Source organism: Halichoerus grypus, chromosome 7, assembly GCF_964656455.1.
Source record: "Halichoerus grypus chromosome 7, mHalGry1.hap1.1, whole genome shotgun sequence".
Lineage (NCBI taxonomy): Eukaryota > Metazoa > Chordata > Mammalia > Carnivora > Phocidae > Halichoerus > Halichoerus grypus.
This window is the reverse complement of record NC_135718.1, coordinates 17,642,764-17,664,384: the sequence shown is the minus strand read 5'-3', so window position 1 is coordinate 17,664,384 and position 21,621 is coordinate 17,642,764. Positions and strand designations below refer to the sequence as shown.

At 41.0% G+C, this 21,621-nt stretch overlaps 1 protein-coding gene across 7 annotated transcripts in view; it reads left to right on the top strand.

The window, feature by feature from the left end:
* Window positions 1–21,621, top strand: part of VTI1A (vesicle transport through interaction with t-SNAREs 1A) — a 355,502-nt gene that overhangs the window by 227,929 nt on the left and 105,952 nt on the right. The window contains exon 9 of one of the 7 annotated variants that reach the window (XM_078077114.1): window positions 21,159–21,338. The exons of the other annotated variants lie outside the window; for them this stretch is intronic. Coding sequence (XP_077933240.1) covers window positions 21,159–21,162 — 4 coding nt within the window. The 3' untranslated portion in view covers window positions 21,163–21,338. Of the gene's footprint in view, window positions 1–21,158; window positions 21,339–21,621 lie in introns of those variants that run through there. 7 annotated transcript variants of the gene reach the window in all.

Below are 21,621 nucleotides of genomic sequence, written 5' to 3'. Positions count from 1 at the left end.
TAATCAAGTTCTCTGGATTTTATTATTTCCACTTGCAAACGGGGATGCTTAGCAGCTGGCCTGAAAAGAAGCTGTTGTCCTCATCAGCATGACTAAAGGGTTGATGAAATTCTTGTATGTAACTGGTATGGTTCTACTACAAAATCCCTTGGCCTTCAAATCTATCAGGATTTCAAATCTATCAGGCCTTCAAATCTATCAGGAGAAGGAAGTATGAACAGTCAACAGACGTTAACTGATGGATGACAGGTTAGCACAGTGTGCTGGCTGTGATCCAGTCTGGGTGATTTCTTTGTCTTCTTCTGATTTGTATTTATTCCACAGACAGTATTATCGAAGCAAAAGAGAAACAACATTTTTAAAAAGAAAAGGAAAATAAAATCACCCATAACCCAAGACACCTACAATTATCTTTTCTTTTTTTTTTTTAGTCTTTATTCATATGTTAACATTTTTCTTTATATGGCATTGATACAGATTTTAAGTTCTGCCCTTTTCTTTTTAACTTCGCATGATAGCTTGTGCTACTGTAGTCAATTGGTAGAGGTTCAGGAAAGCATAGAGCTGGCGTTCATCGGTTTTTGAGGAAATGGAAGGGCGCCCTCCACTATGTCTTGGAGTTGCCCAGCCTGATATTTAATAGCACCGGGAGTTTTGACAAATGCATACTGAGGTGTCCTCAGACCTCCTATACTCTCCACACAGGTGGCTTGCATAGATTCATTCAAAGGTGGTTCGTGATAATGTTGGTGACAGAGCGTAAGTATAAACAAAGCAGGCGGGCCACTCTGTGGCGGAGATAAATGTGGAGCATTCCAGAAATAGCCCCCTTTTCCCAAAGCATTCCCTAACTGACTGAGAGGAAATAAGTGCCCTCATCTTAGGGTTTCACACATCGTCTCTGTCAAGTGCCGGACCTTCGTGCTGACTCAGTCAGTGTCGCCCGTGGCACGTCCCTGGTGGTGTGTTAAGCAGGTGAAGTTTGCGTCCGTCTCGCACGGAGCATTGAGGAGCAGCTCTGAGGAAAGGAGGTAGGGAGGAGGGCTGCAGGGAAGGGTGGTTCTGGAGCTGCGTCAGGAGACTGAGTGGGGTGCCGTGGTAGGAGGTGCCGGACAGCCAGGGGGCAGCATGGAAGCATTTTGCATCTGATGAAGGAGGAGAAATGGAGGAAGGGGATGAACACAGAACTTCACCATTCTTCCTGAGCCCAGCCTTGGGGAGGGTGATAGATGACTTCTTGTCATCTTTTGTATTTCCTCGGGGGGCAGCTGAAACGGAATCTCTCTATGAGACCAGAGGTTGAAAACTGCAAGCTGTGGGCCATAAGTGGCCTGCAGAACTTTTTTTCCTTTTCTGGATTTTTTGGGTGGTTTTTTTTGTTGTTGTTTTTTTCTGTTTTGTTTTGTTTTTGTCTGCAGTTTTGGGTTTTTTTTTTTTTTAATTGAGTTATTAGATATCACTTACAGATAGTAGGATTCACACATTTAGAGTCCGATGAGTTTGGGTGCACTTGTGTAACCTGTACAACACATCAGGACAGAACAGTGCTCTTGCTCCAGAAAGTTCCCTCCGGGCCCTTTGCACTCAGCTCCCTTCCCTCCTACCTGTCACAGGCAGCCACTGATCTGCTTTCTCACAGTAGAGTTTTGCCTACTCTAGAATTTCACGTAAATGGAATTATACGGTATTTTGTCTTTTGCATATACCTTCTTCCACCAGCATAGAGCTTTTGAAATTCATCTGTGTCATTGTGTGGATTACTATTTCATTCCTTTTAGTTGCTGAGGAATATGCCATAGTAGAGATTTAATGCAATTTATTTACATTCACCAGTTTATGAAGGCGCAGGTTGCTTCCAGTTTGGATCTAATATAAATAATGGTATCTGAACATTTGCGTACACATCTTTCTGTGGACGTAGGCTTTTTTTTCTCTTGGGTAAATATCTACGGGTAGGATTTCTGGGTCATATGGTAAGTATATGTTTAATTTTATAAGAACCTTTCCAAAGTGGCTGACCCATTTTGTATTCCCATAACAATGTATGAGAGTTCCAGTTGCTCTGCATAGTTACTCTTAAAACATTCAAAATAGCCGTCAACAATTAAAACTCAGAGTCCTTTAGATGGGCACATGGTCTCCAGTTCACCACAGTTCCTGTATGGCCCATTTTGCTCATTTATGTCATCCTCCTCTCACCTGTGGGTCTGTGACCCCTGCCTTAGAAATTCTTCCCAGCAATATTATGTCCCATGATGTGTGGCAGGGCATCGTGGTTAAGAGCAGATTGGCGGAGAAAGACAAATCTGAGTCGGAATCTCAGTCTTGCCACTGATAAGCTGTCACTTTGGACAATTTACTTAACTTCTCTCAGCATGAATTTCTGTATCTGTAAAATACTAAGGATATCTTACTCAGTGATTTGTTATAAAAATAAAATAATATAGGGGCCCTGGCTGGCTCAGTTGGTAGAGCATCTGACTCTTGATCTCAGGGTTGTGAGTTCGAGCCCTACGTTGGGTATAGAAATTACTTAAAAATAATAAACAAACAAACAAATAAATAAAATAATATAGAACATGCCAAGCACCTGGCACAGGGCCAGGTCCATAGAAATTATGCAAGAGCTATTGCACAGTTTGTACTTATTAGTATCGTGGGATAGTCCAGTGATTCTCACTTGTATGTATGTGTTTGTGTGTGTACATCAGAGAGTAACTTGCACAGATTTTTAGAAAACATAGATACTTGTGCCCCTACTGCCAGATCTTCTACAGAACTATATTCTCCTGGGCTGGACATGAGTATGTGCATGGTTTAAAAGTTCTGCAGATGATTGGGATGAGCATCCCTGGTCAACAACCATTAGTTGACCAGGAAGATGGTAACAAGAAGTCCTACATTCTAAACTTAGCTCTATCATTAACTAGATGTGTGACCTTTGGCAAATCCCTTTACCTCTCTGAGAGAGCAAGTTCAGCTTAGATCTGACTCTAGCAAATTTGGTCTTTCATGATCACTGGGTTTTTCATGGTAGACAGTGGTAGACAGTTGGAGACAAATGAGTTGGAGGTGGTTGAGGGCTATGCCTGTTTCCCAAGTCATATGTCAAAATGAAGGCAAATTTCAGACTGAATTCTGCCACACCTAGAAGCATGTCCGCAAGCAGGCACAAAAACAGCCATCCATCTCGTTCTGTGGGCCCAATGAAGTCCCTGTCCTCTGTCCTGATGGGAGACTGCATTGACAGCAACTTGCCTGAAAGGATCACTAGAGGCCGATAGGAGAATATTCCAGCTGTAAGACTTCGGCTAACCTTCTAGTCAGAGTCGGGTGAGAAACTCCTCTCAGTGACTCAGTCAGAATCCTGAGTCAGACACACTATTCCAGGGTCACTAGATTCTGATGGCCTTCCCGTGCAGGCTGTGGGAGTGCCAAGGACAGTACTTCTAGCCAGTCCACATAGCTTCCATGCCATTTCTAATGCCCTCATTAATAATTATTAGTTATGCTAATTAAGAGTAACTAATAAGATAAAGATAGCTGCCACACTTGTAGTAGCTGCCTGTGGAATATCGCTTTTCATTAGTCTTTTAAATGTGAACTAAACACCCCTGAAGTGTGTATTCCCCTTAGGCCACTTCAGTTATAAACTGACTACCCGAGGGTATGGATTAAAACCAACTAACACACACATTTCTGTCATACTACCTACACAGAAGTATTTTATAGTTAATTACAGACAGTATGACAGATGATCCCTCAGGTTCCATCCAAACCTAAGATTCAAGCATTCTACGTACGAAGGGCCCTAATACTGTTTTCAACATAACCTCTTCTCATCCTGAGTCTCCTCTTTCTAGAAACCCCTCTGCATCCCCCAGGTCATATCAGTGCTCTTCCCTTCCCTATGTTCTCCTAGAAGTATATGCCTCTTTCATGGCATCTTATTTCAGGCCAGGGAACATACAGTGAGGATTCCAACCCTTGTAAAATGGCATCCTTTTTGATTTACCCACATCGATCTGCATTATTTCCCAAACTTCAGTGATTTGAGTCATACCATCATAGTTTTAGCCTTGGCCCTACCTGCCTAACACCTCGACTGCTATTTTTCTTTAAGTTGGCACACTCTTGCTTAATCTGAAATACTTTCTTAAGCTTTATTGCACAGAGAATTACCCATGTCATCATGGTTCGAATGTGCTAGTTATGTATTTTTTTTTACATATTAAGTGCAAAACTTAATATCCTAAATAAAATGTTGAGTGGTTATGAATATTTAAAATAAAAAATAATCATCTCTGTCCTGCCTAAAATGAGCTCTCAAGTCTCCAGCGGGCTGCACATAGCACTGCGGGAACCCTTGCTGTGCTGGCCTCGTCAGGTCCCTGCCCATCTCCTCCACTAGACCGCGAGTCCCCGGAGAGAGGACTGGCTTTCATCTCTCTATCACCATGTCAGTAAGCCTGGTGCCTGGTGCATAATAGGTGCCCAATAAATGTTTGATGAATAAATGTTTCTCTCACTAGCACAAGCAAAATACCATTAGCAACTAGAAATATTTTCTATTTTCTCTCACTTTGATTCCCAGCCTCTGGTAACTTAAGCACTCAAACATGGACTCGAAACAGAAGGAAGTAGCAAAACATATATAAGTGAAGGGATGCATGTCTTCCTGTCTCCTAAACAGAAGTGTCATTCACTTAATTCCTCTAAAGTTAAGGAGAATTTAAAACTGTGGGCAGTTTTAATGTCAAGTCATTTAAAATTAGAGGCGGATTTTTTTAAAATAACAACTTACCTGACGCAAGGCTCAAGGCGCCTCTACTCTGGAAAATGTAAAGAATGTTAAGAGGGAGTTTCCCAGTAGCAACTGCTGATTGAAAAAAGCAATGATCACATTATCTATCCTCTCAGCTTCCCAGAGGAAGTACAAAAAGTGAATTCCCAGGCCCATGGTCACTCTTTCCCGAGGGCCACCCCTGGAGACATGGGAGGTACTCTGGCCTGCGGGCGTGGTGTACCTGCAGTCTCCCTGGGACCACCTGTGCTCTTCAGTCTCTGCCCTGCTGAGCGACTGGGTATTCCTGATTACAAACTGGAAAGAGCTTATCTATTTTAATGTCAACTCTCCTGTCCCACTCCCGTCCCCACCCCATAGCTCAGTGTCATACTTGCCTGCTTTATTCTATGGCACCCACAGCCCTTTTGCTGCTCAAGGGCAGGGACTGAAACCTATTTTACTTTACCTCCCCTGTGCCTTGCTAGCTCCTGGGACAGAATGGACACCCAGGAAATGCTTGAATAAATGAAAGGTGGGTGAATGAATGAATGAACAAAGGAACTATCAAAAAAAAAAGAACCAAGTGAGTTATATGATTTTGGTTTATATAAACCTTGCCAACTTTTAACTCCCTGCATTTTAATAAAGATCTGGAAGAAAACACATTTAGGAGAAAACTCTCTAAACTTGTCTGAAAGCATACCTGTGGGTGGCAGAGTTAGTCTCATTTTGGGGGGTAAATTTTTACTTCTAACCTCCTTTAAAGAAAGTTTGATGATTGAATTTTTTGAAAAATAATCTTATTCAATCTGAGTTGGTCTCCGAAAGCAAATGTTGCAAAGTAAATCAGTTGACTAAAAGTTCTAAATTCATCTTCCACTCATTGAATTATCTTTAAATTACATAGGAAATGTAATACATGAAATTTCTTTGAGCTCTGTCTTTCTATTAGTTTCCAAAAATGAAAACTTGGAATATAGAGAAATACTTATCTTAAATGGTACCTACCTTGAACTTTTCTGCATGGTATTTACTGCTGTCATTTCAGATTGAAGCATTTGCATTAAATTACATAAAGTATTTTAAAAGTTCAAGATTTCTAATTTGGGTTTGATTCTACAAGCGTTAGTAAGAAACAAATTAAGTAGAAGAAAGGGGCGTAAGTACTGAGACCAATAAAAGGCCTCTAATTTTCTTAAGCCTTTAAAAAAAACTATATTTTTTAATGTTTAAGGTGAAAAAGATAAATGGACTTGTTGGTTTATTTGCATTGGTTTTGCTTTTTTTCCATAATTGCTGAGGTTGTTTTGTTCATAAAAAGGGAAGTGGTGCCAACCTCAAGAGGCAATTGCCCAGTCTCGATTTGGGACATTCTGAAAGTTCTCTAGCTTACTTTAAACACACACTTACAAATAAGGTTCCAGTTTACGATAGAGAGTTCCACCCTACACTGTTTAGAAACCCTGACAGGCTTATTCCAGGAAAGGCACAGAGCTTGAGGCAGGGGGAAAGGACCCTGAGGATGCCTTGGGCTGGCACTTTCCTTCACCCAACAGCCCGAGAGCAAAACGACCATGGTTGTAAACTTACTCCTTCAAGAGCCCTTTCCCTCCACACGTGACCCGTCCACTGAGGTTAATGATGGTCACTTCAAATAGAAAGCAGAAGAGGCTAAAATTACTTTTCTAATCATTTTTGCTGCCTCCTGAAAAGTTTGATTAAAAGGACAAATTGTTACGCAAGACTCTTTCTGTACCACATTTGTCTACCTAACGTTGTAACGGAGTTCTCCGGGGAGGAGTTTTTACGGAAAGAGCCTCTTGCCCCTACTTGCCCCCAATGTGTTTTGTTTATGGAGTAGCCCGTATCTAGAGAAAAATGTAATTAAGGAAAATGATTATATCTATTCAAATGGGCACCTCGAGAGAAATTCAGAAGTAGTATCTCAAGGCTCTATCTCCATCCGGGCCGTTCGTCTTGTTCTGTTTTCTACAAAGTGGGGTGTGTTCGCATGCTTGTTTGACTACACACGGGGAGCCTTCGATTAACTGTACCTGACTCACAATTCCAGCTGGTTCTGAGTACCCCAAAGTGTACCCATTTATAGTTCTTCCCTTCAGCTCATGAAATTTACAGGTGTTTTATCATGTTTGCAACACAGACATTACCCGTGAGCCTGACTTAGGTGCATTTGGAACTAACCTCAGTGAAATAGCTTCTGTTTTCAGGGTGGGTTTAGTATTGATGGAAAATACATGGTCTGCATTCTGTATTTGTTTTGCACTATTAAAAGTGAAGTGCCTTACTAATGAAGAAACGTGGGATTGCTAAAATGAATTTGCCAATCAGTGCATTTGTTTTGGTCAACCATAAAATGACTGAACATAAATTAAGAAAGCCTCTGCACAGCCTTCCTCTAGTGTTTCCTTGGTGGGATCCTGCTTCCTTAGTTTTCTTTATTTGGGCTGTGTCTCCAAGAAGAAAAAATAATAATCACTGCTTTGTCAGTGTACACTCCGGAACTTGTTGAAGCAAAGAGTCAGGTCACAACACCCAGAGACTATATTTTTTCCTGCTGAGGAATTGTATTTTCTCAAGGATGGACCGAACTGCATGAACAAATCATTAAGTGACACAAGTGAACAGGCAGAGAGAAGTATTCAAAAATCCTCTGACCTTTGCTGCCAGGGTGACTGACAGAAGACACTAGCTTTAATTGTTTGTTTCTCTCTTGCCAATTTCTGTTGCAATGAAACATTCCACGATCTCAAGGCAAAAGGTGATTGGGAAGGCAATATTTTGATTTTAATGGTTATATCGATTTTTCTTTATTCAGAATGATCAAAAGTATTTTCCTAGGTATAATCAAATAGCATTTTTACACAAATCATTCTAGTGAAGCAGAAAGAGCCATATTAATTTACTGCCTAGGAAATGGGGTTTAAGCACAAACTTGCAGATCTTTTGCTTTTCTTCTGTTTGGGGTATGTTTAAAAAGAATATTTGATTATTATATCCACTCCCAACAGAGAAATGAGTGGGCTTAAATAGGTTTACTGGCTTATTTTGTTTATAGTTTTGTTTCATAATAAGAAGCAAGATAGCTAACAGAAATTTTTTATCTCTGTTAGTGTATGTACATTTGTTTTAAGCTCTTTTTCTTTACCCTATAGAAAGGCATCAATAGCACATTCTGATTTTCGTCTACTTTCATTCTTTTCAGAGTAATATCCAGGATTCTGTACTCATACTTTAAAATAAGAGGATTCATTTGCTTTGGAATGGAAGCTCCCAGTTGCATTGTAGATTCATAAACTAATATATTTAGCAAGTAATGTCAGAGGAACCTTAAAGTCAGTCTCGATCACGTTTTACTGCCTGTAAGAACCATCAGAATCCCTGTCCTCTAGAGCAGCATTTTATGTATTCAAAAATGAAAACCAAACGCAGAATCTAGCGGTGGCAAGTTTCCCTAGATGAGACAGTCACCCGAAGTCGGTGAACCATGCAGCTTATCAAACTTGAAGATTAGAATGCTACACCATTCTCTCTTCCAAACACTGTATATTTATTTCACCACATGGACCATAGTTTACCCCAGTCTCTGGCTGTTGCCTTCCTGCACATGGAGCATTACCCCAGTTTTTGCTTGCACTACAGAACACCACCACCATGTTTATTGAAAACTATAGATGTAAATTCCTCATGATGGAACCAAGACAGGAAAAAAGAATTCTAACTTCAATTTCTTTTTCAGTTTAATAACTTATTGTGTTAAGTTAGGACAACACAGAACTATTGCTTAGCAACACTGGATTAGGCAGAAAATAATTTAAGCTTCCAAATGAGAAACATTTGTAATAGAATATGCTCTAACACTTGCTTTACCACATGGCTTAACACCCTTTTGCTCACACATGGTTAAACACATGTTTGAACTGATGTTTTAACACCCGTCTCACACATCTTTATGTTCTTTGTTCTCATATGCTTAAACACATGCTTTGACACCCTTCGTGCTCTCATTGTCAAACACAGGCAGGGTATTGTCTTGGGCCTCATTCTCCAGCAGTTCATTGGTTGGTAGCCAGCCAAAGACTGGTACCTGGTAAAGCCACAGCTCTTGCTGCTAGATGACCTCTACTCTGGGGTTTCTTCAGTCTGTCTGGAGAGGAGAGTCCTCGTGGAGATGGCCACCTCCATGGCCGTTTGTGTCTACCGTACGCCTGAGCTGTGGCTTTTCAGCAATGAGTGTATCACGTCACAAAGTATTAGTTTCCACCCTGGCCAGTCCGCTTGCATTTTCCCAAGCCCCAAAGTTGTACTCATGGCCAGATGTAGAATTGAGGTGATTTTTTTTTCCCCTCTTAAGCCTTACTTGGTAATTTCAGTACAGTTGAAAATATACATACTAGAATGGGATATTTGTGTTGCAGAAATCTGAACATAATTGGAAAAACTCACTGGCCACGAGTCTGATGGTTTGGATCCTCTCTCTTCTTTTTCCTTATGGTATCTGCTATCACCTCAGATGAGGTGACTGTGTCCTCTGCACTCCAACCACCTAAACCTGCCATTAGTGGATTCAGAAATGGCTAGCTCGTTTTCCTAAAGTTCTAGGATTCACTCTGTGACAGCAGTTTAGAGTGAAGGTTTCAGAGCCAGACTACTCAGGTTGGAGTCAAGCTTAGGTTTCCTCATTTGTAAAATGGGAATAATAGTGGAACAGACCTTATTGAATTGTTGTAAAGATTAAGTGACACAGCACTTATAAATCACTCACACAGTGTCTAGCACATAGTAAGTGCTCAAGAATAGTAGCTCTTACTTCGAGTAGAATAAAACAGTGACAATAACCTGAATTTAAACAGCATACCACAGTTTATAAAATATGTTTTAGCCATATTTTTTAGCTCCCTCTCAGAACACTGTGAGGTGAAACATTCTCCCCATTTCACAGGTAGGCAAACTAAGACCCATATATCATACTAACTCTGCCAGAAATCTCATAGCTAGTAAGTAGCAAGGTTGGATGTTGAATGCTGGTCTCCTGACAGCTAAGCCAGTGTTTTTCCTACCATGTTACAAGGCTAAGTTCTGTATGATGTACAAAGAATTACCAGAAATAGCCCTTCCCATCAAAGAGCTTACAGAAGAGGAAATATACTGACAAATAAAAAATAGCTTCCATTTATTGAGAGAGAACTGTAAGCCAGCCATATACAGTGTACTTTATAATAAATCATCTCTCTTGATCTTTACAACTGATTTGAGAGGGGAGGAAACTGAGGCCTAAAAAAGCATAATTAACTCACCTGGAGTCAAAGAACTAATAAGTAGCAGAACTAGAATTTGAACACAAGCCTGATTCCAAATAAAACCCATACTTTTAACCATTACTCATATTGGCTCTCAACCAACAACAATAAATGAGTCCATAGACAAACAACAGCTATTGTAGAAGTCAGTTTTGGATGAAGTAAATTCCTCCCCTAATCATTCCTGACTATGCTGCTGTCTGATTATTTGGATGTTTGTTGTTGTTTTTTTTATTATTATTAACATTATAAAGTGGATAAACATAGCAAGAAACAAAAGCTATGGCTATTGTTTGAGAGCAGTTAGTCTAAAGCACCACCTTAATGACATTCAGGACTATAAAATGTGCTGCCTGGCTAAATTCTCATGGAAATTTTTCTACATGTAACCTGTGCTCACAATATCTGAATGTAAGAATCAACTAAATTCTGTGACTTTCAGGTCCCAAAGAGTGCTAATGGATACTAAATTAAATTATTTGAAAATAAATTCTACTTCATTGACTGGATCCTAAAGGTCGGTATTAAGGAAACCACATAAACCCTTGAGTTTGGTGAGTCGGAAAGGCGTTTTTCATTATTGTACATTAATAACTCAAGTTATCTTCATGGCTGGCTTTTAAGATAACTTAAAGGTGACTGGAATCCTTGAACTAACTTTCCAAGTTAAATTGGTTTGGACCCAGATGCAGAGACTAACAATCATACCATTTAAACACAGAACAAAATCAGCCAGGAATAGAAACCCTTGGATGCCTGACTTGAAGATGTAAGCAGGAATTAGTGATTACTTCAAATGGCTGGAAGATCCCAGAGGAAAATTTGGGGGACTCTTCATTCCATTTTGCCCTGAACACAGAATTGTTAGTACAAATACCTGGCAACATCAAAATACAGGTGCAGATTTGGAATATATAAAGCCTCACTTTGGTTTCTTTATATTTTAACTGCATTTCACTATGTTGAGGTTCAAGCTGAAATACTTGCATTTTAATGTAGCATTTGCCAGATTTCCAAACCTCTAAGCACTCAGGCTTCATTTCTTTGCTTGCCTGGAAATCCTGGTAGCACTGAGCCAAAAGTTAGAAGTTATGAAGTGAGATTATACTTGATTGGGAACAAAAAAAGTCCTATGTCCAGAAATGCAGATGTGCACGGCAGTCCTAGGGGAATGTTGGTATTTGATCTCCAAGTCTTAAAGGTTCATGTTCCCAAGGTTAAGAGATGCAGAGAGCCAACTTTTATTTGTAACTAACGCTGAAATTACTCTGGAGGTTCAAGAAGTATTACATTACAAATCACTCAGCTTTGGAAGTCCTATAGCTAGTGAGTTACAAATATCACTGTGTGAGAGAAAGGGGCAATAAGTGAAGGACATCATTCATAAACTTAATTTATACTGTTGCATTGTGATCATGCATATGCTGTGTGAGTGTTTTCGTTCCAGTGAGAAAAGGAAAAGAGAGCATAAGAAGTCCATGAGTCAAGACCCCAACTAAAAGAACTAGGAAGTAAAGACCTCCTTGTCTAGGGTAATTGGGGTGCGGATGGGGGTGGAGTGCAGGAGTCAGCTCAGGCTACAATCTCTTCCTTCTTTTTCTAATGTCTAACATCATGAGCTGAGGCAAGTCCCATATTTATTGAGCAAGGAAAGCTCCCATTTAACTAAAAGTGGAAGTTAAAGCCTAGGTATTCACAAAATAATATCCTTCAACAAACAGGGTACCTATGGCCATCTGTGTAAAAGATACACATAGAAGACATTTCACCTCAAGGGGGGATCTTTAGTGGAACCAAATCTAATATTAAAATCAAGAATAGTTAGAGGCATTAATGTGTCACACGGCTGCCTTTTTTTTAACCTTAATAAACCATATTCCTATAACAGGTACTTTCTACTCTGATATAACTAATTGGACTTCCTTTTTGGCTAGACCCTTTTTAATTTTTATAATTTTTTTAAGTAAGCTCTACGCCCAACGTAGGGCTTGAACTCACGACCCCCAAGATCATGAATCACATGCTCTACTGACTGAGCCAGCCAGGCACCCCTAGAACTTTTCCATTTTAAACTAAATAATGATCTGATTTTTTTTTTTTTTTTTTTTTTTTTTTTTTTGGACAATAACTTTGTTTCCAACAACAAAGAGAAAAGGGATAAATCTGTCTTGGTTGCAGGAGTAAGCTATTGTAGGTAAAATTTACCTTTTGTAACTTTTTCACCAATATCTGGCACTGATGTGCTTGTTTTCATTGTGAGGTTAATCTGTCCTTGCTATGAAATGTTTTCTTTAAGAATTAAATTCATTAGGGACGCCTGGGTAGCTCAGTCAGTTAAGGGTCTGCCTTCAGCTCAGGTCATGATCCCAGGGGTTCAGGGATCAAGTCCGGCATTGGGCTTCTTGCTCAGTGGGGAGTCTGCTTCTCCCTCTGCCTGCCGCTCTCCCTGCTTATGCGCTCTCTCTTTTTCTCTCTCTCTCTCTCTGATAAATAGAACAATAAAATCTTTTTAAAAAAAAGAATTAAATCATCACACTTTGGAAGGGTTTTTAAAGTGATCAGAATGCATAATCTTAAAAAGGTTGCCAAAATTTGCAATCTAGTGTATAATATGTAATTAATGTACAATATATAATTGCAAATGTATGATAGACTTGAAGTGGACACTATAAAAGTAAAATATAGGAAAATGAAATGAAACGTATCATTTACATCACACTAATAAATTCAAATTCAGGTTGTGGCATTTGAACATTTGCTACTTCACTCATCCTCACTAATGATATTTTTCAGATCTTAGATTTTAATAGATGCACTGTGGAGTATAGAAATAATCATCATTTAGGTAGCTGAAAAATAGCTTGCCAAAATTGATAATGAAAGTTATTCAAGATGTTCTGTCAAAATCCTTTCCAATTAGTGTTGAGGTCTTGAAGGGCCAGATTTAGCTTTTTATTAATATGTTCAGTTTATTAATGTATTTTTTGATGTATGCATAGTGTGACTATCTAATATATCTCATGCTTTGCATAATTATGGTGTCTTTAATTTGTTGTACCCCAGTCTATTCTTCGGTCTTATTTAAATTTCAGAATTACTTCATTGTTTCATAACTAATAACTCATTAGGAAGCCTTGCAATGTACCTGAGGTTACCTCTAAGGCAATCCATATTTAACAATAAACTAGAGAAATATCCAACTGCTTGACTGTCATTGACCAGTTTAAATATTTAAAGTTATCATTTGACCTTTGCATAACCACTTACAGAAAATGAAATAAAGGTTGTGTATGAACCGAGGGAAAGAAAAGTCCTTTCAAATGGTCTTTTCTCAATGAAGAAACTAGTTGTGCTGTCAGTAATCAAATACTTAGATTATATATATATATACGTATATATATACACCATGCTGACAGCATATTTTTTAAAGATAAAGGGCCCAGTTTTTCTTTTCCTTTTTTCTTATTTTTCAATAAGACATAGAAATTTAAGCATGCCATTCTTTAGTGATCAAATTCAGATTCGTTGTTAATTGTCATAATAATATATTCCTGTTTTTTCTATTATATCTTAAAAGATAGCTTTTGGCTTGTTTCTGTCTTCCCATCCAAATGACAGGAAATCAAGACCTTTGTTTCTAATGCCTTGCTTTCTTTGCCCAGAGACGTGAACATAGTTAACAATTACAGTGGTTCAACTCCTTGATCACTGAGGTGTCTCTTACATGTATTATTTCAACTTCACCTTACTGTCTAATAAGGAGCTAAAGGATGTTACAGTTAGTCCAGCATAATGCTATGGCTATAGAGATGTGATTTAACCAATGTTTATTCAGCGTCTGCATGATAAAAGTAGGTTAGGGGACACCTGGGTGGCTCAGTCAGTTAAGCATCTGACTCTTGATTTCAGCTCAGGTCATGATCTCAGGGTCGTGGGCTCGAGCCCTGCGTCGGGTTCTGCACTCAGCAGGGAGTCTGCTTGAGATTCTCTCTCTCCCTCTGCCCTTCCTGCCCGCGGTCTCTCTCTCTCTCTTCATCTCTCTCTCTCAAATAAATAAATCTTTTTAGAAAATAAAAATAATGTTAGGTTCAGTAGGGATACAAACAAGGGGTGATGCTGAAGACGCCCCATGTGAGATGGTGAGATAATTGGGGCCTATTTTTAGATGCTGTATTGGTTAAGATTCTTAGATTCAGGAGGCTAGGATCATCCAGCTCATTTAAGCAGAAAGAGATTTACGAGAGTAGCTTATGGACTCTTTGGGGAAACCAGTGAAGCTTTTTTGGATGCTACACACCAGCAGCTGGAGCATCAGCCCAGCCGCGAGGCCAGCGCAGTGCCGCGGTCCTCCACCACACGGTATCCACGATGCAGGAGCTAGACTCCGCAGTCTCTGCCAGAGCTGTCCCCGAGAAATCCCCTCCCCTGTGTGCGTGCCCGTGGTACACACACGCACACTCTCACTCACCAGAGGTGCCCGTCTCCGCCCATGCAACTGCCTCATATGGCTCACATCCACTTTCCAAATTTTGCACCAACATCTGCCTCACGAAACCTGACCCACATCTGGCACCGGCTGCAAGAGAATCTCGAAAATACAGTTCTTACCTTTCTAGCCTTTGAGGTCAAAGAGAGCTGCTAAAAGGGATCCACGTCTGTATGGAATGAGCCATTTGTGCAGTTACCACAGACCCCACCCCCCCCAGGGATGCTGTGAATTAGTGATCCCCAAATTGTGTTTCAAGGAACCCTAAAATTTGGCCCACCCACCTAAAGGTTGCCAAGGAGGAGGAAGAGACCAAGCGAGCAGGGCTTCCTCCGGAGCAGCCCCACGTTAATCTGGTCACCTGTTGAGTCCATCTGCAGTTTGTCTAAAGAAAGTTCTCTCATTTTTTGGGTCTTTGTTTCTTTTAAGTTTCAAACCACTGCTAACCTGCATCTCTGCCTCAGTCCTCTCCCTACTACCTTTCATGTTAGACAGGTTATAACAAATAGAGCCCAGCATTTCTTTCCAGAGCAAATTAGTTAGTTAGGGAAAGTGCTGCTAACAGGCCCATTCGTATGAGAGTTTTTTAATGTGAAGATATCACCCCCTGAGAATATGCCTTTGAGTTGTTTCAAAGCTTTTCCAGCATCTTCTCAGAAAACCTCCACAGTGGAGGGCTACCCAGTCATCATAGCCATAGGGATGAAGGGACTGGACACATTTAATTACTCTTCGACTACTTTATTTCATTTAACTTCAAAAACAAAACCAGCAGTAGCAGAAGACAGTGGTTACATAAGGTTAAATTAATCAATGTGTGCTAATTGAATAATGGTGTGCCTACACCATCGGTGCCTGTTTCAGATGGTGGAGAGCTCGTGGTAAGTCTCCCCTACTTCGGTCTCCGTACTTTCGGTGTTTCGCCACGCAGACTAAACTGAAAGGAAGCAATCTCTACACGAAGTAGGAGAGAGACAAAGCTGTTACCTCCACCTATATGGGTCGCCAGGAAAAGATCTTGGTTGGAAGCTTTTCCCCTGCAGCTCCTCTCGAACACCTGCCAGCCCGCTGTGTATGGCCACGTAGGGACCACAGCACATCCTCGCGCTCAGGGAACCTGGGCTCCTGCCGCCAACCCACCGCTGCCCCATCTTCCATGTGCCTTGTGTACCTCCACCCCAGAAACAGACCGGCAGCCCAACGTGGCTTGAAAGTACTAGAAGCTTTCTTCATGTCCCCAAGGCCATTTGTCAGGTTGTTCCCACTTGCTTAAAATGGGCTTCAGGCTATTTCATTTTTGTCATATTTTGCATAGTTTTCTTATACCTTAAAAAAGGTGAGTCTGTTGAACTATTCATAATGTTTAAATTCTTTAAAAAAAATGAATTGCATATTTATTGTTGACTATCTTGAAACTTCAGAAAGGTATAGAGAAAAAAAGAAAATTCCCTGTAACCTCATCATCGTTTGAACCGTTGTTAACACTTTCATACATATTCTTCCCGCCTTTTTTCTATGCGTATTTTACATAGAAACAATTAAATATTTCATTGGCATTTTAAGTTTTAGAAACTTGCCTGTGATTTACTGTTACTGTGAATAAAAATTTTAAAGTCACTGCCCTAATTTGGCAGATGATATATTTTAACATAAAGAATATAGAATCTGCCAGAATTATTATTCGAGTTTCACCTGTAAGCTGTAAAAGTCTCTTTGGTTCACGAAATTGCCTTGTAGGGCTTTTTCCTACCTCCAGCTATAACACATCAGACCAAAATTAGCGGCTGCAGTCATCATAGCATTTTATTAAGTCTATAGTCAACTTTTTCACCCCAAAGAAAGAATTTGTTTCTTTCTTTTCTGTTAGACACTTCTATCCCAATAACATTCAAGAAGTTAAACACAGAGAGTCATGGCTTCTCTCTCCTGTCAATGGACCCATCCCTCCACTGTGTTAGCCAGATTTACGAAATATATAGTCTCATATGCAAAACAGAGTAAGTCTGTAGTGTATGTCGGGTATGTGGATTAGTATGGGTTTGTTGAAATGCACGATAACCCAGAAACATTTGTGTTTTGAAAAAACACTGGGCTTCCACCGTGCACTGTTGTGGAGTACTTGTAGTTTATACGTGGGCATATTTAGATAAGTGGAGTCACAAGTCTGTGTAAACAAGCTACATTGATTATGAGAGCAAATGTGAGCTTGGGGATATTTGTGTTCCTCAAGTATGGCCCTGTGTGTTCCTCACGTAGGGGACTGCCTTCCTAGAAGTGGTAAAAGTGGAAACCCTCATCTGTAATGTTTCATGCCTTGCCAGTTACATCATCCCCAAGATCCTTTGTTTTAGTTGTTCTTTTTATTAGAGATATTTCTAAAGGGAGGAGTTCTGCATACTAATAGAAGCATTACATAGTACTTTCAACAGAAAGAGTCACTGACTATTCCAAGTAAGAATAAAAATTTCTGATGACATGGCATTTTTCAAATATTTCCACCATTCAGTGATCTAGTTTCTGATGGCCAAATACACCAATAAATGTTACTTGTCGTACCTATACCAAAAATCATGCTGGACACGTATGTATTTTGTAGGCTTTTCCACTTAGTCATTTGCTGTGACCATTTCCCCTTGACATTAATTATTTTCCTAAAAGGATGTTTCTTACTGTTCCTTTCATAGGAACGAAGAGAGCAATTCTTCGTGTATGGGTGGAAACCCACCGCTAGTGAGTTTGTGCTGTTCCCGTGGTTGCCAGGGGCTTTCTAAACCACCGGCTTGCTGGCCCTCAGATCTGTAGTAAGTTTTCTTAGGGATTAGCCTGGGGCGGGGAGGTGATGCGAGGGACCTCTGTTCGTCCCCTTCCTTGCCTCCATCGTGTTCCTGACTGGAGCACCTTCTCTCCAGCACATTATCTCCTTTACCTCACTCACCTTCCTCCTTTTAAATTCCTGAATATTCTGTCTTCATTCCCTTTAATCAGCAGTTCTTCCCAGTAATTGGTTCCTTTTGGAGGGCCTCCTCTTCTGTCAGCATCTGCTTGCTTTGCTGACAGATACCTCCATAAAGGGCCAAAAAGTGGGAGCCTGATACTTTCATAGACGAAGAGTTTATGGATGAAGGTTTCTGCCCTAGTTTCCAGTGCCCTTAACAGTGTCTGTCTTCAGACAGAAGTGTCCCCTTGGTGCCTTGGGGAGACCTCTGTTTTCCAAAATCTGTGTTCTTCGCAGCCACCCAGCCCTCTCCTCACCTGCTTTCCAGCCAAACTGAACTCCCCCCTACTTCCCAGACATGTTTCAAGCCGTTACCTTGCTCGTACCGTTCCTCCTGTCTGGATATTTACCTTCCATCTCCCCCATCAAAACCCTACCCACCTTTCAGAGTCACGTCTCCATGCTCTATCCTCCAAGAAGGGAGATCACGTTCTCTGGATCCCTCCACCAAGAGGGGCTCCACATTGCCTTGATCATCCTTCTCCTGTTGGTGTCTCCAGCATGCCTGTATTTTATTGATGTCAGTATCTGCCCCATCCCCCCTACTACGTGGCAAGCTCCTGGAGAGCAAGGAGTATGTCTCTCGTGTTTGACTCTGGAAAGCACCGGACACAGTTCCCTGCACCTCGAAGGTGCTTGTTAATCATTGGCCCATGAGAATTTTTAAACTTCTGATTTGAAACCATTGATTCTCCCCCAGTTAATGTCTTTACATTTTACTTATTTAGTGATCCTGCAGAGTAAGTTTAAAAATTGTGATGGCTTATATAAAAGGACAAAACTGACTTATCTTGGTTATGTCTTTAAGCAATGCCCAAAGAGAAGTTGGTTCCATGTTGAGATTTATGCTGAGCTCATGCTGTTGCTTGTTGATTTTTTCCCAGACTAGTAACATAACTTGCCTTAGAAGAGTCCTGAGCCATAGGCCTTCACTCTGATTTCCAGAGTCTTCCTCAGCTTTGTTAGTCAGTCTGCATTGTTGTTCTTTTGTGTGTATGAGCCTGGGGACCTTGGCTTTTGGAATAGTATTACACTGCAAATCAAATTCTGCCTCAAAAGAATTTTTCCTCCACAATTTTCTGCATTTCTTGAACAGGTTACAAAATGTCACAATTTAGTAGGGCCAATTATTAGGTTTTCATTTAATGGGCAGTTTTAATGTTCTCAGAGAATCTGAATAGTAATAGCATTTTAAACGCCTGCACTCCGTTTAAGGACTCACAATCAGTTCTCTCTTTGAGCACACCTAGTTATATTTTTGGGTATCATTTAAATTCAGGCTCCCAATCTGTAGGAAAATCAGTGAGTTAATGAATAACCTCATTTTTAAAACTTTTCAAATATTTTACCCTAATTATAAGGCATATCTAGTGACATTAATTTGATGAAATCCCAAATCATCAGATTGTGCAGAATAGCCCTTACTAAGGAGTCATTTAGAGCATTTTCAGGTTAACAAATGTACTGTTTTTTAGGGCCAGACCATGGCTTTGCTTACTATGAGAAAAACTTTCTACTGTTAAGGTTTGGGATTCATGTCAGTGTAGGTCAACTTCGTGCATTTTTTTCATAGTTGTGTTTGTTCACCATGTTTTATTTAGCCTGTTAAATGAAAAGCATTGCTACTACTAATAAAATCACCCCTGACATTTGCATACAAATTCTCATTGGTTAATCACTCCCATGTGCACTGTCCTCAGACTTGGGGAGCCTCACAGTCGCTCTCGGGTCATACGGTGAGTGGAACCAGAGCTGGTCAAGCCCACGCCCAGTGACCTTCCACAGACCATTGATGTGTGTTCATGTAAACCCTTTGAATCCTGGGGGGGAGAGGGGGACAAGATGGAAGATAAGCCAATGAAGCGATGACTGTTGAGTCGTCTGCAGCTCCTAGACTGTCCTCTGGGACAACAACAGCAGATGAGTTCTCCAAACGCATTGTAGCTATGTGTTTGAGAGCTGTAGCTTGAGAGAAACCCACAGAGCAGGCATCATCTCAGCGCGCCCTATAATCCAGTTGCCTCTGTGTGGTTCTCTGTTTTCATCCTTGTCCCTCTTTATCCTAATCCATTCTCTATCCAGTCTTCAGCTGCCACATAGTCAGGGAAGTAGAAATCCCTTACAAGCATTGCTCGCTCGATCCTCACGGCCGTGCCAAGTAGAAATCTGAAGCCCCTCGCTACTCCTTCAGTATTTGGACAAGGGACCAAATTAGTCCTCGAACCTGGATCTCCTGGTTCTGCTTTTCTGTTCATGCCCCCTATGCTGCTCTTCCTCCTTCAAGTGCATTGCGCCTGAGCATGGTCCTCTCTTACCACCAGCCAGAAAGTTGTAGGTGTCACATGATATTGGGCTGGCCAGTCAGTAACTGGAAATTTATTCTCACATTTCTCCTCTCACTGGACCAGTATAGAAGCAAATCGGAGGCCTCACATGTATTCTTGGCCAAAGCTCATGACTGTGGAGTACAAAAATTAAAGTCTTCCCGGGATTGCTCATCTTCTTAATGATTTCTCTGCTAGACGCACAGTGGGACTCAATTACTACCCGTAGACTAAGTGATATGATCCAGCTATATTATATAACACATATATATATCACAAACACAAAGACATAGATCAATGACATAAATCCAATTGAATATATAACCCAGAGGGGAAGAAAGGAAAAAGAATAAATGTTGAGGGAAGGGGCGGTGTGAAACTGAGTAGAAAGGCCTTTCCTTTCCCGAAGAAGCTGTGCTGGGCACAACATGGAACCTGTTAGGGAAAACCTCACCCAGGACAGCCTTGCCTGCCTTGAATTTCCACTTGTGTTTCACTTCCACTGCACCCTCCCCCAGACAGGAACTGCTTTGCTTTCTGTTGCAGATGGAGGCTGGGGCAGGTGCAAGGGATTTTGATGACATAATATCCCGTTGCACTGTGTGATGACTTAATGGATTCAGAGCATCAGGATGTGCTCTCCTGTTTATAAATTCAGGGGACCTGTTGAGCACCTTTAAAATTCAATGGAGCAAGTGCTGCAGCTACCAGGAGGGGGCCTCTAAAACCAGCCCCAGATGCAAGGGACACATCCCACTGACCCTCCGTCTCCTGTTCCTGATCCAGGACCCCCGTCCTAGCTCTAGGGAGCGTCTTCTTCTGTTTCCGTGTCTACCTGAGACTGCCTGGAGTGGTCCCCACTGCCCATCCCATTCTGAACCCCTTAGATTGGAGGCTGGGCCATGGTCCACATGGATGACTCCTCCCTCCCTCGTGCCTGTCTCTGCCTGACCACTGTGCTGCGCTCACCGGCCCAGCCGAGTACTAGTCCTCACCTACAAAACCATCAGTTATTACTGAAGCCTCTTAGGAATCTAGAAGCCAGGGCCTTTTCCCTCAGTTTCCAAACCAAAGCACCTTGCATATGATTTCTTAATCATCATTATCGTCCTGATTGCTGTTGTCATCTTAACTGCCATGTATTTTAAGAGCACTTGTATGCTAAGTGCTACATAATCATTACGTAATTTCATTTCGTTTAACCCTCAGAGCAAACCTATAAGGGAGGCATTATTATTTTCTTTTACAGATGAGAAAACTGAGGCTTAGAACAGTTCAGGAACTTGCTCAAAGTCACACATCTATCAAGTCTCAGCTAGACTGCAGCTACTCCTGTCCTTCAGCCTTAAGAGCTCAGCTCTCCTTGCCCGAAACCTGATACCAGCTGGGTTCTCATCATGCAGTCAGCCTCCAAGGAACATAAGTAATGTATGTGGTCAAACTAAAATGTCTGTTTAAAAGTCAGACTGTGCTTCTATTCATATGTTCCATGTAGATTACCACTGATGTTCTCAGTCAATAACTTGAGAATCAGAGTTTTAAGAACATGTGGAAGGCTCATGTTTACCAGCTCCTCTCTCCTCAGATGGGGGGAAAGTGCCACAGTGGGCCTCAACTACCCCCATACGTGCACCGAGGCTGTTGTATGAAGTAATTTCCTTAAGGCACATGGAGATTGCTACCCGAAGACCACAGGCAAAATAGCAAAAGGG